We start from the raw sequence: 17,069 nt of genomic DNA, 5'->3' as shown, positions 1-17,069 counted from the left end.
AACTGTTGCCATGAATGGGTGAACCTGGTCTGCAACTATGTTCAAGTAGCTTACAGACGTCAGGTATTGTTCTATGAGGATTATGGGTCCTAATGTGCCCCATGAAAACATTGTTCCTGGGCGAGAAACCATGAAAACCTGGGCGAGCCCATTGTTATAGATGGAGGGAGGTCATAATGTAATGTCTCTTCGGTGTATATATATATATATTTTTAGGTCTATTAAGACTGTCATACCTGGTACTGTGCAGGATCAACAGAATATATGCATACGTTCATTAAGGATTGTCTTTGGTTTGGTATCTTAAACTGAAAATAGTTAATGCAAAATTTTATTACTCATGTAAAATTAATAATACACATAATAATAAATGTATCTGTAAAAACAATAGAAAAATCAGATTTTTTGATAATTTAAACATCAACTATTTCTAGTCCTAATATCTTCATAAATTAATTGCATAGAAATAAAACATATTTAGAAGAAGTAAATAAAGCAATATGAGCATTGGAAACATTTCAAAGGATGCTGCTTTTTTTAGTCAGGGTATAGTGATGGCGGGACTAATCCTTATGATTTAGATTAGCTCTAAACTAGGTTGATGCAAAAGTTCCATTAACGGAGTCAACTATTGATGTTTTTTTGTTATTGTGTTAGTTTCATTGAATTTGTGTTAGGGTAAACAATACAATTAAATATAGCTTTCAAAGCAGCTGGACGAAAGGCTTCTATGAGTAATTGTATTACTGAACAAAAATCAAATTTTAGGTTTTCTCGTAGACTTAATATCTTCGTACTTTTTTTATTTATTTATTTTTGTTCATTTCTCTTTTGAATTTGTTGTTTGATATAAACATACCCTTACAACGAACATTTATTTTTGCGTTGAGAAAGTTGTATAGTAAATATTTTGACCTTGACCTATCCTTCGATATTTGGTGATTTTGCAAATTACTTTTTTCCAGTGAATGTAATCTAAGCAAAAAAAGTTTAAAATTAATTTAATTTTAAAATAACTTTCATCAAAACTTGAGAACATGATCATCGGTTTATGGCTTATCTGACATCCTATAAATCATTAAAGTGGAGGACAAAATTCCTTCAGTTCTAATAAAATATTAATACATTACCTTTACTAACACAATAAAAATATTCGAAAGCTACCGAGAGTAGTATTTGAAATGTCTTGAGTTTGACGCATGATGGTGGTATTTTGCACTCATGGAATTACGGAAAGGAATACTTGGAAGGTATACCTTGTGTTAGATGTAAGCTGGTTGAATTTTGCTCTTTTGAAACTGTGGAAAAGAGCAGTTGCAAAGTATGCTTTGAGTCTGACGAAAGCTTGTTGCATTTCGCCTTGGTGACATTGAAGTCTACATGCAATTCCTTCGTGTTAGGTTTAATACCTTATTTTCATATTTTATTTTTTTCGTTTCTTAATATTTTTATTCTTGAAATGTCTTGGGATTGATATTAGAGCAAAATTACGTGCATGTTTAACAGTTATTTATAAATTAATATATAAAAAAGTATAATTACTTACGAATGGTTGAAAAAATATAGCTGATGATACGGTAAAGTAACCAACTAAGAAAAAAATTAACGCCATCTAAAAGAAATATTTGAAAATATTAGGCATAGATTATATTTTACGTAATATGTAATCAATCAGTGTGAAGTGGGCAAAAAATTTTTTTTAAAAAAATACTCGGAATGACTTTTGTTCAAATGATTGGATTTTCAAGGAAATTGTGAGTATACTGATTCAAAGGGGTGACTTCAAATATGCTAATTAATTAAGTTTATCAGTTACATTTCAAAATCAAACACACTGAAACGCAGTTTCTCTGAATAAACTAACCTTTTTTTGGCGAAGGATTAGGATTTTTGATTCGTAAAATATAGGTGAGGAGTTGGTAGATTCAATCTGGAAAACATAATCCTGATAGTTTGGTCAAGAGAGCAATCGAATGTTTGGGTCCCTTAAAGTTAATTTCACTTTTTTTGTATTTCGCCATCTGTCCAGAAATTTGTAAGCAGTTCGAAACATTTTTACACATACTTATAAATTTATATTTGCAAATGTAATCCCATGTAAGAATAATTTTAAAAGGTTTATTGCTAATTTTTATTGTTTTATTTTTATTTATTACACATAATTTTTATTGTATTAACACACTTTTATTTAAAAAGGGTCGAAAAAAATTTATTATAAGGTCAGCCAGTTTTTGCAGTATTATTTAAAATTATGTAATCTTAAATGACAAAACATAATATGGTTCGATATTTGCTGAATAGTTCGTCAGAAAGAGGAACGATTTGACCGATTTTGTTCAAGTTTTGCATTTTGTTATTTAAAATTATAGAGCCTAAAATGATGTAAGTCTTTGTATTCGTTACAATTCAATATTTTTTCAATTTATTTCAGTTACTTCATTACTAAATAAAATTAATTTATTATCATAATTTATATCACCCTTTTGAATCTTTAAAATTGACCCTTACTTTGTAAAAATCCATTAATTATGAGAGAATTTTTTTTATTCAATTTTTATTTTGTACACTTTCTAATATTTGCTTATTTTGCTTGCAAAATGCTTTAAAATATTATAAAACAGTGTAACATCTCTGACACAGTTCAACCTTTAAGTTACATTGCCCTCCGGCTTGTACAATCACTGGTAAGTGGAATCAGTCGCTTGCTTTCATCAAATTTCCAAGAACGTAATCATTTATATGTTGTAACATTAAAATTTCCTCGATCAACAGATTCATAGCCCCCAGATATCGGAATCAAAACTACTTGGTTATCAGAATTTACTGAAAATGTGATAGAGCATCTGTGATGAAGGGACACAAATGTCTAAGTCTATGTTTGTATTTTAAGATATATTTTTACAGGTGTCAATATTTATAAATACCTTTTTAAATCCATTTTATAGACGGATTCTTTTTTTATTACTCTTAATTCGATGTGAGGTACGGAATTTCTCAGAATGATGAAGGGACAAGTGCGAGCTTATGTTAAAAAGGGACATTTCTTCAAGCGATAATAAGAAATAATTAACTTGATCAGTTCTCTGGTAAACAGTTTTCTGGCTCATTTTTATCAGCATTTATAAGACAATAATGAAAATCACATTAATGTGAGTGTTTCAAAAGCTATTAACATAAATTTAAAGTAAAACAGTAATAGCATTTGATTAAAATTTTTTAACAACAACTTATCTTAATAGATGTACATAATTTTGCTTTAGTAAATTGCAATTGTGATTTAACCCTTTGATGGTTATGAACGAGTTCGGCTCGCAATCGAATCCATACTTCATAATGTCCGCAAACAAGTTCCGCTCGAGAGCAAGATTTCGACAGTAATGGTTAGTAACGAGCACTACTCGCGTAGTGAAATTTTTCCCCAATGCGCGCTGACGAGCTGAGCTCGTTCGCCATTGTTATTTTGCATTGATTGTGTTAAAAACGAATCCTACTCGCAAAACGTAGTTAGTTTTACTGCCTACAGATGGCAGTACGGGTTCCATGAATTTCTTTTCACAATGAAGGGGGAATTTATTTTTTTACCTCGTTCTTTTTATGCGCATTTTGGCGCGTTTCTTCGGATGTTGTAAAGTAAAATGGCTGAAAAGCGAAAGTTAGATAATTATGATGATGGTTATGATTGTGATATAGAAAGCTTATCAAGTTTTGAGTCTGATGAAGACTTTGTTCAGAGTATTTAGGTAATTACTGTATTTAAATGCTTCATAAAGTTTTGCATTAGTTGTATTTATTTAGTCCTTTTAATTTAATATTTGTCTTATATTTAAAATTAACTATTATTTATCTAATTGATTATAATAATTTATAATTTATTATTAATAATTATCATTTATTAATTATTTTAAAGTACTTAAAAACTGCTATTTATGTACTACAAATGCTTTAAGAAATTTTTAAAACGCGTGAGGCGAATTATGTACGGCATCGTCAGAGAAGGGTAGCATTTTCGGAAGAACGGCAGGGGAAAACAGCTGCCTCTTTCGACTACTGTTTGCTCGTAATACAGCGCGAATTAATGAAGCGAAAACTGCTCATATCCCTAACCTCTAACTTGCGTTGCTGCTTCCTACGACATTCGGATAAGTCAAGCTCAATTAACGAATTAAGACATGAAGGTGCACCTCTGGTTTGACAAGAGAGCACAGTAGGGGTGAAAATATGTCTTAACTCAAAACTTCCTGGATAGATGGCAGCACCATTCATTCTTGAAGCCATTTTCGCAATTAGGACAAATGTTGAAAATTTAAGGCATAGATCCGAAGGGGAAGGAAATTTTCTCCTGATATCTGTACCTTTGAGCTCTGCCACCAATCAGAGGATTTTTGAATCCACAGATTTTACGTGCATGCATGTCGCATGTACTCGGCGAGTAGAAGTGGAGTTACGAATTGAACCCATGTCCCTCTGGACGGGAAACCGATTCTCTAATCACTTGGCTACCAAGGCCCCTTATAAATGCCCTACTCACTAAGTTAAAGCACTATGATTTTTTTCTTCATTTCATGTTCTTACACAATAAAAAAATATTGTCTTATCTAGGTAAATAAAATATGAACCTTATGCAATTTAATGAAATTACAAAAATTTTTGGAAAGCTGCTTGAACTAATTATCAATATACAGTTATTTTATGAGGAAAACGTTAAAATTGAAAAAAAAATAACCAGAAGCTATTTTTATACAAATATAACAGTCGATTATTTTATTATAAAGGACTAAACTGTTTTTAATCATGATTATTTTTCATACTGTATTTTTCTCATTCTAGCTCTAACATTTCTAAAAAAAAATCTTTTATATTACTAAACATTTTATATGTATTTTTTTAAGTAACTCATCTTTGAATAATAATTCATCAAATACATATGAAACGTGTGTTTTCTACTAAAAGTAAATAAGGTAAGCTAGTGTTAATAAAATTTTAAAAAAAGTGTGATTTATAAACTTAGGTTTTATATCACTTATGCATTTTATATGTTTCTAAAATAAAATAAAGTTTCTGTACACATGCAGTACTATTTTATGGCTTTCAGTGCTAAGAAATCATGCGTATTTTAAAATTTTATGTCTATTTTTCATCTTTTTTTTATTTACATAAGGTTAAAAATAAATGAAATAGAAATTGATATATGGATAGAGAATATTTTCTTTAAATATTTTACAACATTTTTCATAAGAAATCTTTTAAAGACAATTTTCTCTCATCAGCTATCTAGAAAGTTGAGTTTTCTATTTGAAAAATAAATTTTGTTAAGAATGCGTGCACGTGTCATTTTGAAAAGAATGTTAGATACCACGTAAAGTCGTACTTCAAAATGATTTTACATCACGTAAGGTCATACTTTATAAATTATTTATAGCCACGTAAGTTCAAAATCTTCATAACTTTGCAGTATTGCTTTTTTTCAAAGCCAAACGTCAAGATTCCCAGAGAGGCTTGGATTTCATGAGAAAAGGATCAATGCAAAACTTTTTGAACTTCTTTATCTTATATAAAATTTTGTTTACAAGGAAAAAATTCTGAAGAAATTAGCGTACTGTACGGTAACAACGTTTCTAGTGAAATAAAAAAAATGAATTAAAAGAACATAATTTTGGTTGAAAATACCAAAATATACTGTATTTAAGCCCTTCATTTGTTAATTTTTCGGTTCATATGGTAACATATGGTTACCATATGAATATTACCATGTGGTTCATATGGTTACCGGAAATTCTGGTTTTCACAATTTTAGTTCTTATTGCCACAGATATAGTAAACAATAAAAAAGGGAAAAGTAAAAACCGAACAAATGGTTTTTATGCTATGATCTAAGGTATAAAATTACCAAATTTTATTACTCTTACCAAATTTTATTACATATTATAAAGCCATATTTAATTGTGAACTTTATCAAAAATCGTTACCAAAATCATCGCTTCGGTAAAAATTGCCGAGCTTTTTGATGTTTTCAAGGACTCAGAAACACGACAAATTTTACCATATTCTGGTAGTTTTAATAATATTTTTTTATCAGTGAGGAATTACAAATTTTCTTACATGAATTTCACTTGAGCATTAAAAAATTAAAAAAAAAATTTAGTGAATCAATTCTAAAAATATTTGTATTTTAATTATCTTAACTTCATTTTGACGACTGATGCACATCACAATAGTCATAAAAGTAATGCTCATAACCTCGATGCAGCAATGGATAGTCAAATATGTTCTTATTAAAACCATACTAGCATAAATTAATTAAACTGTAAAAAGTATTTTTTTAAATTAAAAGAAGAAATTAATATTTCCAATTTTTTTTAAATAATTATTTGTTGAAAAAAAACATTAATTTTTTACTCATTACTCATTCAAATTTCTAAGCTGTAATCTAAGCAGCATGCTATACTCAAACCTGTTACGAAATTTTATATAAATAGGTTTATTATGAGTCGAATAATCTTGCGCAAGATTGGAAAAAAATTTAATTGAGAAAAAAGCAGACTAAAAGTCAAACAAGTAACTTTTGTACAGATTACTTAAAAAAAATACTTGAGTCTGCAAACAATTTTTGTTTAGAAAATTGAATCATTTTCTGCATTTTAGTGAGTTTTAGTAATTTTGCTGTAACTTTAGAAGCTACTTTTGTATCATGTCATACAATGATAAAACATTTCTCAAAATAAAATAGATCATAACATAATTTTTTTTCTCCAAAAAATTAAAAATTCTGTTACGAAAAACCTTCTAAACTCCTTTAACAAACTTGAATTTATGAAATATAAAAAGAAATAAAAATTTGACTACATAAACATGTATTGAAAAACTAGACATTGAATAACATTAATTTGATTTTATATTTCATGATCACAAGGAATGAAAACTGATATTTGTTGATTCTAGTCATCATAAACCTTAGTAACTATATGTTTGATATTTGAATATTTTTTAAATACACTCAAATGGAGCAAACATTCTACGTTATTATAAATTTACGCACTGCAAAATTTAAGAGGAATAGATCATTCCGTTGTCAGAAAATTTATATCTTTTAAATAGGAAAAATATCTAAGCTAAAAAGTAATAATGAAAACAAATTATTAAAATACTTTTTTAATTGGTATCTGTTTTGGTATTGTTTCCTTTTTATGTAAAATAAATTTTCATTTAGTTTTATGAAGAAACAAATTGTAAAATTTTCAATAAAAAAATTATGAGTAAAAAATTACTTCATAAACCTTTCTTATTAAAAATGCAATAAAATCTTGCACAAAAAATAAATAAAATTCGGGGATTAAAATTTTTTTGTAACTTTTTGCTTATTTTATTAAAATTTTTTTTTAATATTTTGCACTGTGCATATCCGTTTTCTATCACATTTAAAGTTGCTTTATTTCTTTATTTATTTATTTTTTTTTCTATTTAAAACACTTCAATAGAAATTATAAAAAAGTTTTAATTTGAAGAAAAAACATTTAAAAAAGCAATGGCTTCTCTATATCTCGAAGAACTGAAAATCGTTGGATTCATAACATTTTGGAGACTATTTGCAAAATATGCAATATAATTTTATTTAATATTTCCGTATTGTTAAGTAAGTAGCTCTAAGTAAATTGATTAAGCTATACATTTGAGCTATTATGTAAAATTTTGCAACTTTGATATTTAATAAAAATAATTAAGAAATAATCAAAATAAATGACAAAGATTTTCGAAAATTTCTGAAGCAATATTTTGCTTACCGTTTCCTAAGACAAAAAAATTAACTCTTACCTGAAATATACAGTTTAAATTTTAGATATAGCACTACGATATATTGCATCCACCATAAACTCCTGAAATATGCATATATATAAATTCAGATGTACCTTAAATTTGTAAGAGTTTTAGAGAACGGATGTATCACGTGACACAAAATCCACGATGATAAAAGGTGAATTATTGTCTCTATTATTTTGTAGCTTTTTCTTTTAATAGAGATTCAAATGGGTTTCAAAAACCGCGGAAGCTCCCGGTATAATAATACATCACACGCATGCTGTGTTGAAATCGAATCCAATGTCACCATCTTAGATTTTATCATCAGCTGACAAATGGAGAACAATAGCAGTAAATTTAGTAGACTATATATTGGACATAAAAAGTATGATATTTCAAGATTTTTGTCAAGGAAAAATATTTGCGTGCGGTACTTTGAACTCAAGGGTTTAAAGGTAAATAATATGTTGATGTTGGAATTCTGGGAATAGTTGAGCTGTCATGTATCATTTCAAAATTTTATAATCAAAAACCTTTCTTAATTATATGTGTTTCTGAAGGTGGTATTTAAAACACAGAGAATAAGGTAAATAACAGGTCATTGAGGTAAATACTGGGAATAGAGTTGTTAATTTGTCATATACTGTCATGAAATTTTATAGTCTACAACCGTTTTTATTTTAATGTTTTGTTAAAAGTGGTAATTAGAACTCAGAAGTTTGATGAAAATAATATGTGAGGAATGTATGAAGAGTTCAGTTTTGTTGATTTACCATGAAATGTTACGCACTGTAAGAAAATACGGTATAAAGTACTGGCACTTTGGGTGCATCGTTTGTAAAATACAATTTACCGTGAAAGGCATTTTCCTTAAAATATGATACCGTAATTTTTCAGTAATATTTGTTCAGTTAGAACTATTGTGGAATTTTACGGTAATTATTACCGTAAAAATTATGTTATGTGTGATATTTTGTTCCGTAACATGTTGCGGTAAAAATGAATTTTTCGGAGTTTTTAGCATTGTGAAACCTTTAAAAAACATTCGAAACATTCCCTAACTTATACTATTTAATGAATGTGGCATTTAAAACTTAGAGATTTAAAGCAAATAATGTGTTGATGTGTGAAATTTTGGGAGAATTGTTAATTTTCTAAACACCGTTAAGAAATTTTATGACCGCAACCTTTTACATTTGCAAGCGTTACCGAAGGTAATTTAAAACTAAGAGAGGTGCACGAAATTATTTTCTAAGACTGGAAATTTCTTTAATATTTAAATTATCATGTACTGTCAGGAAATTTTATGTAATTAACAACCTTTCTTGCTTGTATGCTTTATGCAAACATTTTTATTTTCAATCCGATATTAACTTTGTGAAATCTAAGAATGTTACAGATGGTTAAAATCTGAGTACTCGCAAACTTGCAGATGGCAACTTTCAATTCTAACATACGATTATAATTGATGAACTGTTAAACATTTACCTTCAGCAAATTCTTGCTTAAGATTACACGAACATGATTGTTATGTATGTTGCATATGCATTATGATGATGCCTATCACGCATATGTTATTAGTTAAATTTTTTTTGTTTACTTCAAATGGTTTGGTAAAATATAACATTTTAAATAAATACTTTTTAATAGATAGTATTACAAACCCTGATTTTTAAGACATTTTCTTTTAAGTAACCACCATTTTGTAAGATATATTTCTTTCTTGAATACTACAAGGAGCAGAAACTTTACTTATAATATACATTTTGTCTAATAAAATATAAAATCGAAGTGTTAGAGTTCACCAATGTATTCACAAAACTAGTTTAACATCTTTGACTTACCGATATGGAATACATTTTATAAACTATGCAAATTGTTATTTATAATGCGTATAATATTAATGTGTTTAATATTTATGTTTTTGTTTACTACAAATACACTATCTTTGAGTATCAAATCTACGTTTAAGTAATTCTTTTGAGTTCTCTATAACTACACTGTTAGAATTTTTATTCTAAAATTTGGAAATATAACCGGCAACAGTCTGCCCCTCCAATTTACCGTAACGCTTACGGTAAAGAACATTATTTGCCTTTATGGTTTTGAAACCACTTACAATTAGTACGATTGAAAATACATGAATGCAAAACTATTCGTCTTGAAAACTATTTACAACTAGAATGGTTACAAAACCGTAAAAAAGAAGTTTAAATGGACATCAGGGATAGTTCAGCAGTTTTATACTGCTGCCATATAAGCGTGAATGAGGGTATTGTATTTTATTAACTCAGGTTCACAAATTGGGGAAAGCAGGACACTGAAAACTTTCCATGTGTAGAAAGTATAGGAGGACATATTGTTATGTCAACGCTGAGAATTGTAACCCCGTTCTGTCGGTAATGAGATTGACAGATTAGCTCTCTCAAACTCTTAACATGTACCGATCTTCAGGTAATTAACCCCTTAACGATCGGTTAATCTTCAAGAAAATGCTCATAAAAATGCCTATTTTTTGGCTTTTGTATTTGTATTACGTATTTGATTAGTGCTGCAACTGGTTTAAAATAAACTAATTATCTACAATTACCTCTACAATTACGAGAAATAAAATTTTTTCTGGGCAAAAAAATAATAATTTAGTTTCATTCTTATTGGCGCGTTACTACTGAACACTCCAGCCCGTCAATATAGCCGGAGCGAGAAATAGCGGGCGAAAACTCACCCCGTCATTTTCATGGGAGCGAGAAGGCTTCATTAGGTAGGTGTAGTTAGTGCGATAAAGTTCTGGTAGTTTAACCATATGAGGTAAAAGCAGTTAATAAACAAAATTTTAAATTTTTTTTTTGTCTTTTTTAAGAGATAAAGTTAAACAGCCTTATGTAACTCGGTAATCAACCAACAACTAAATTTATGGTATCTCACTATTTCAAATTGAATAGATATTTGCATACAGCTCTTATATGAAAATATATTTAACGTAAATATCGATGCATAGCAGACGAAGGTAACTTAAATATATTGGATAACTTAAATTGTTGTTTTTAAAAAATTTTAAAATACGCGTTATTAAACCTTAACTTCATATAATTGTCTAACAAAAAATATCTAATTAGGTTTCACTAAAAATAAAGACAAGCAATTAATCAAAACGTTATTAATCAAACCATCCCCCAACCCAAATGATAAATATTCATGAAATTTAGTTTTATCATTTTAGAAAATTTTTCTCGTCATGTTTCATAGTACTTAATGGATGTTGTTTTAAGAACCTTACTTATCAATTTAAGCTAAGCTCTTCCAGGTAAATTAAAAAATTTCCTCAAGTGTTTATTAAGGGACAATCTTTTAATCTTTTTCGCTGCACAAAATCTACAAATATATAATTAGATTTTTTTTAAAAATTTTATTTCACATAATTTCGAAGCTCTATTGCACCCCATTTTGTGAATACTAAAACTGTTTTGAAAAATATTTATGAAGTATATTTATTACCTGGTTTTACGCTCAGGGTCATAAAATTAGAAATACCTCTTTTTCGAACTAATTTTACTAGAATTATTCGTATACCTTTTATTTATCGTTATGATACCGTGTAATATACCTACTTTAAGAACTTGTTCCGTCTAATTCTGCATATACTCATTCTACCAGATAGAGGGATGGTGCTTGAAATACTGAAAGATTAATGGTGCTAACTTTCACAATTATTAAGGAATGTAAAAGAAATGTACTAAATGCAGAGAAAAAAAAATTCTCATCAAATTCTCGTACTGTATAGTAATGAAAATTCTGGTATTAAAAACCGTAATATACGGTATATAATCAATTCATTCGGTAATTTTTCCGCTCATATGGTAACACTTTATCAGAAATTATGTTTTTCAAAATTATAATTCTTATTACAACTTATTTAGCGGAAAATACAAAACTGAAAAGTTAATTTAACCGAATAAATGGTTTTAATGCCATGCTGTATGGTATCATCCAGATCATCCTGTATGGTATCATCCTGATAACTGATCCTAATTTTGCTGTTAATTTCACCAAAATATCACTAAACCGCTACGGTAAAATTGACTGCTGCTAAACTTACTAAAGTTGCTTTTTTATGTTCCTGTAATGCCAGAAACTCTGTAAATTTTACCATATTCTGGTAGTTTGCGTCAAATTTTTATTCTTCATTTAGACTGCATATAACTGATTAACCAGCTTACACGAGCGTGCAAAGTAAATTAAAAATAGATACATTGAGAAGGATGCATCTCCAAAAAAGATGCATCCAGAAAAGAGTGCTTTAAACTATAATGTATCGAAGGAAGGGGATTGCACCATACACTTACTGACATCAAACTATGTGTTAATACGATGTCAAGAGTCGTAACTCTAAAGATTTTTCCGAATAATCTTAGCTTATCATTTCAAGTAGAATTTAACGGTGTCGAAATGATTGAATGAAATGGTTAAAAGTTTACAATCCCTTCAGAAGTATTAATTTATAGAAGGTCTTCACTATGGTTAAGTTTTAGTAATCATGTAAACATTGACAACATGCATTTAAAATTATTTTATTGCAGAAAGTAAACTATTTTGCTAGAGTTATATTGAAAGAGTATAGCTAGCTAGATATGGCAAATATAAGACGAAGTAGCAATGAATTTTTAAAATATGTTGTAAGTCTCCAAAAAAATGTGACTTTATCTTGTGTATAATTCTGCTAAATGAAAATTCCTATCTTTTTTATATTCTAAACAAACTAGCTTCAAATTTGAATTTAATTATTGTCTAGACAAGCTTTAGAGTATTTTTTCTTCTCAAAAAACTAAACTAGATTTTTCTTTTCAGCCAAATCTCATCATAAAAATATTTTAGTTTAGTTTAAATTTGGAATTCAACTAAGATTTTCCGAAGAATTCCTTAATCAAAAACTTTTGCAGTGAAATATTTTTAAACTTATCTTAAATACTAAAATTCTAACCTCCTAATATAATATTCATCCAGACATTCATGATTTTTTATCGCAATGTTTTGATTAAATTCCACATCGAGACCTTAAAACCCTCGAAACATTTAAAATATTCTTCAAACTCCTACATTCATTTGCTTAAAAATAAATAGCTTTCCAGACTGGAAATCATCTTTTTCAAATCATTTTTTTACTATACAATTAAAGGTCTTAAGTGTAAAATAAATAAAACTCACTTCATGAGAGTTCCATAAGTGTATAGTTTTAGTTAATCATTTAGGAATATTTTATGTCATTTTTTTTAAGTGATAAAATTCGTTATAAGTTACGTTTCTGTACAGCAGTGAACAGCAATGCAATCAAATTTATACATGAAAGCTATATTAAGAACTATCTGAATCAATATAGTTCTTATATAAAATATTTTCCTAGTCTTCCACCACCCCGAAGATTCTCAAAAATATTTCTTGCAATAATATTTTTTTTCCGGTTTCTTTTGCGAATTTGCTATGTTGTTTTTTGACAGATACCAGCAAGCATGCTTGGTGAAACCATGCGAATTTAAGGCAGAGTGTGCGCTTCTTGTTTTTCAGTGGCGCTATCTATGGAAAAGAATATGACTTAAGCCACACGTACGTCGCAGCCCGTTTACAGCGCGGACCCATTTATGCATTCATTTATTCCTCCACAGATCACAATTTGGACCTGAATAAGCGAACGATCAATCTTCAATTCAGTACCCTTAGAGGTATTGATTTGTTATGAGAGCATGGAGGACTCTGTGACCCGACAGATTTAATGCGTATCGGGCACCATTTACTACACAGGGAGTATTCGGCCGGCTGGGATTGAACTCAAAACTTCTTGTACATGGGCCCAAATATAGTTTGTCTTAAGTAAGAACTCCCCTATCCATTCGTCTGGACTCGTGGCTGTGACTGTGGTAATGAGGTATAACTATATCAAGTAGGGGTGTGGGATCATTGCTCAGAGCAGGCTTTGGCTCGGATCGGGGAGAGAAGGGAAAAAATTTTCTTCGGTCTACTGTGTTAGTCCTAGAGTGAAGAGAAACTACCCTTGCAGAAATGCGCCATTCTTGTTTCCATAGCAGCAGACGGCCTTAGACTTTGCGCAGGGGAAGTTCTTAAAGTAGACAAACTGTACCAACCAGGTTATCCCTGCTATAGCGAATTTTGTCAAATATTATCATTCGATCAACTAATCTAGTTGACTTTTTAGCGGTTATGTGAACATGTATAGTTAGTTCCACTTTTTTTGTCATTAAACTTAGTCTTCTAATTTATTTGCATTTTTCTTCTAGAAAAAGCTTTATCAAATAAGTAATGAATTTCATTAAGTTATTGTAACCAACAAAAATGTCTTAACGAACAGAGTAACAAATCTGCTTGTTTTTGTTATTAAAGCAAACTCAACTTAAATCGGAAGATAATTTATTATTACTTTTTCAATCTTTAAAAAATATTTTTTATAAATTGTAATAAATTAATTTTCATAAATTAATTTTAATAATATTTATTCAATAAATTAATTATAAAAACCAATGGCATTTTAAAATATTTAGTGTAAAATGTTGTTTGCTAAAAATTCTGTATAGCGTTCTAAATGTATTTAAAACTTTTAAAAACTTAAACTAAATGTATTCAAAAAGTAAGCTTTTTTTCAACGAAACTGAATTTTTTCTACAAAAAAAGCTTATTTTTTTAGTACAAATATTTAAAAAAATTGTTTTTTTATCACAAAAATTGAATTTCTAATAAATAATAAAATCTCTCTTTTATCTTAATAATAATGAATTTCAATTCTATATTTTAGTGCCCAGGATTATGAGGCAAAGTTAAAAAGAGCAAAATAAACATCTATTACAAAAAAATAAAATAAAAATATAAACATATCAGCATGAATTGTAATTCAAAAGAATATTTTTAAAAATAGTAATAAACTAATTTTAATAATATTTATTTAATTAATGTTTTTTTAATAATATTAGTATTTTGAAATATTTAGTGTAAATATATTGTTTGCTTAAAATTTTGAAATCACGTTCTAAATTACTTTAAAAGTTGTATAAAATTGAACAAATTTAAATACAAATTACTTTTCTTACCAAATCTGTGATTTTGTTACAAAAAAAAAACTGATTTATTTTTGTACAAATATCTAAGATTCTTCTTTAATTTTTTATCATAAAAGTAGAATGAAACATTGAAATAGTAAAATGTTTCTTATATCCTAAAAATAAAATGTCATATAAACAGTTTTTAAAAATAGAATGGCATATAAATAGTAAAATTTTCTTTTATCTTAAAAATGGAATGTCATATAAATAGAAAATGTTTCTTTCATCTTAAAAATGGAATGACATATAAATAGTAAAATGCTTCTTTTTTTCTTAAAAATAGAATGATATATAAATAGTAAAGTGTTTCCTTTATCTTTAAATAAGATTGTCATATAAATAGTAAAATATTTCTTTTATCTTAAAAATAGAATGACATATAGATAGTAAAATGTTTCTTTTATCTTAAAAATAGAAATAAGAATTACAATTCTACATTTTAAGGAAGTAGAAAGAATATGAAGCAAAGTTAAAAAGCGTATAATAGAAACAGACTACAAAAAAAATCTGAACATTTTAGCATGAATAAAAACAGTAATTCAGAATTTTATTTTATTCCATCTCTCTTAACATGACATTTGTACTCAGCAAAACTAAATTCTTAAATTTATAGCACCATAATTTCAAACGTATCTCCATTGCAAAACATTACATAACTGAATAAAAACGCTTTATCAAATCAAATGAATAAACTAGACATTTATTTCATACTTAAAAATAAGTACATTTAAAAAAATATAGATATATTTTATTCTGCATGTCAAATATTCCATTTACGCACGCATCACGGATTTAAATCGTAAGCGACATCCAATAGAATAAAAAATGTTTTTAGACCTTGCAAAATTCTTTAAGTTCAAGAGCTTGCTGTCATAAGTTTGAAATCAGAAATAGATTATTGGAAATGTTGTGATAAAAGATAATTCCTATACACAAAGGCATGTTTTTAAAATAAAAAAGGTAAATAAAAGAAATATCGCCGTGAATGAAATGTATCCTTAGTTGATTAGTTAATCCTACTTCCTTTTCAAATTTTGCTTGCAGCTTTGTTATTTCCTGTCACGGAAGAAACCTCCCTAAAAAAATATTTAGTTTTCTATGCATATGATTTTTTTTGTTTATATCCGTTAAAAGAACTTTTGCCTTTGTTTTTTAGATACCCATTTAGGGAGAATTTATTTGCATTTATATATTTAATTACAGAAAAAAGATAGGATGGTATTAATAAAAGTATGGATTGTATTAATTTTAGAAATTAATTTCTTATTCACCTTTCAGTATAAATGCAAATTTCTGCATTTTTTAAAGATGTAATTAAATTAAGCTGTCAGAATATTAAGTAAATAAATGAAAAAAAGCATTTTTTATGTTTATAGGTAATTCATTGTTTTTATATGGCTTTAATTTCATTGTTCAAACTATAAGAAAATAATTAAAAAAACATCAACGACAACTTTGATTGTTTATTTATTTACATCTTTTATTTTGAGGATCATAAAATAAATTTGATAATGTTGCTTATCAAAGACATTTGTTATTTGTTTAACGAAAAAAAACCCTTTTATTTTTGTTTTTGTGGAAAAAATTCTTTAAATTAAATTACCTTGAATCATAGAAATGCTTAAACTTTAATGACACCTAAAAAAAAGCATCAGCTGCCACTCAATCATAAACTCAATCAATGGTAGAATTTTATTAATTGTAAATTAAAATTTTTATCTATGATCAGGTGTAATTTACAAAAACGTTTTTTTTAATACAATTGGGGATTTATTAGCTGATTTTAAGTTACTCTTCAGTTTTATAGACTGTCACTTACATGTTTCTTAAATATTACTTATTTCTAATACGCGCCATACAATGTAATTATTTAACGGATTCCCTTAAACTCATGCTCTCCAGATTTGAAAAATATTTTTAATGTTTTACGATGATGTAAATATTAAAAAAACATCGTAAAATGCAAAATGTTTTATTTACAATCATAAAAGTAAGCATGCAGTGTCATTTACACTGCAAAAATTCCTGATCAAATTACGGTATAAGGTAACAGCACTTTGGTTGCATCATCAGTAAAATTCATTTTATCTTCAAATATTTTACTGTTAATTATTTTGCCGTAATTCTTACTGTAATATTTATTTAATTAAAAAGAGACAGTTATTTTATAGT

General features: G+C 27.8%; 2 protein-coding genes across 5 annotated transcripts in view; one reads left to right on the top strand and one right to left on the bottom strand.

Moving 5' to 3' along the window:
- LOC107456699 (uncharacterized) overlaps positions 1 to 17,069 on the top strand; it is an 87,893-nt gene that overhangs the window by 30,542 nt on the left and 40,282 nt on the right. For 2 of the 3 annotated variants that reach the window (XM_043055153.2, XM_043055134.2), the window contains exon 1: positions 3,565 to 3,740. The exons of the other annotated variant lie outside the window; for it this stretch is intronic. In XM_043055153.2, the coding sequence (XP_042911087.1) occupies positions 3,715 to 3,740 (26 nt within the window). In that variant the 5' untranslated portion in view covers positions 3,565 to 3,714. Of the gene's footprint in view, positions 1 to 3,564; positions 3,741 to 17,069 lie in introns of those variants that run through there. 3 annotated transcript variants of the gene reach the window in all.
- LOC107456708 (uncharacterized) overlaps positions 1 to 17,069 on the bottom strand; it is a 34,735-nt gene that overhangs the window by 8,909 nt on the left and 8,757 nt on the right. The window contains exons 1-3 of one of the 2 annotated variants that reach the window (XM_016074649.3): positions 7,810 to 7,929; positions 1,547 to 1,612; positions 237 to 308 (exon numbers count right to left, since the gene is read on the bottom strand). In XM_016074649.3, coding sequence (XP_015930135.2) covers positions 237 to 308; positions 1,547 to 1,612 — 138 coding nt within the window. In that variant the 5' untranslated portion in view covers positions 7,810 to 7,929. Of the gene's footprint in view, positions 1 to 236; positions 309 to 1,546; positions 1,613 to 7,809; positions 7,930 to 17,069 lie in introns of those variants that run through there. The other variant, XM_016074657.3, reaches the window with a different exon arrangement.

This window comes from Parasteatoda tepidariorum, chromosome 5 (genome assembly GCF_043381705.1).
Source record: "Parasteatoda tepidariorum isolate YZ-2023 chromosome 5, CAS_Ptep_4.0, whole genome shotgun sequence".
Lineage (NCBI taxonomy): Eukaryota > Metazoa > Arthropoda > Arachnida > Araneae > Theridiidae > Parasteatoda > Parasteatoda tepidariorum.
The sequence above is the reverse complement of the archived record's forward strand: the minus strand, read 5'-3'. Positions and strand labels throughout refer to the sequence as shown.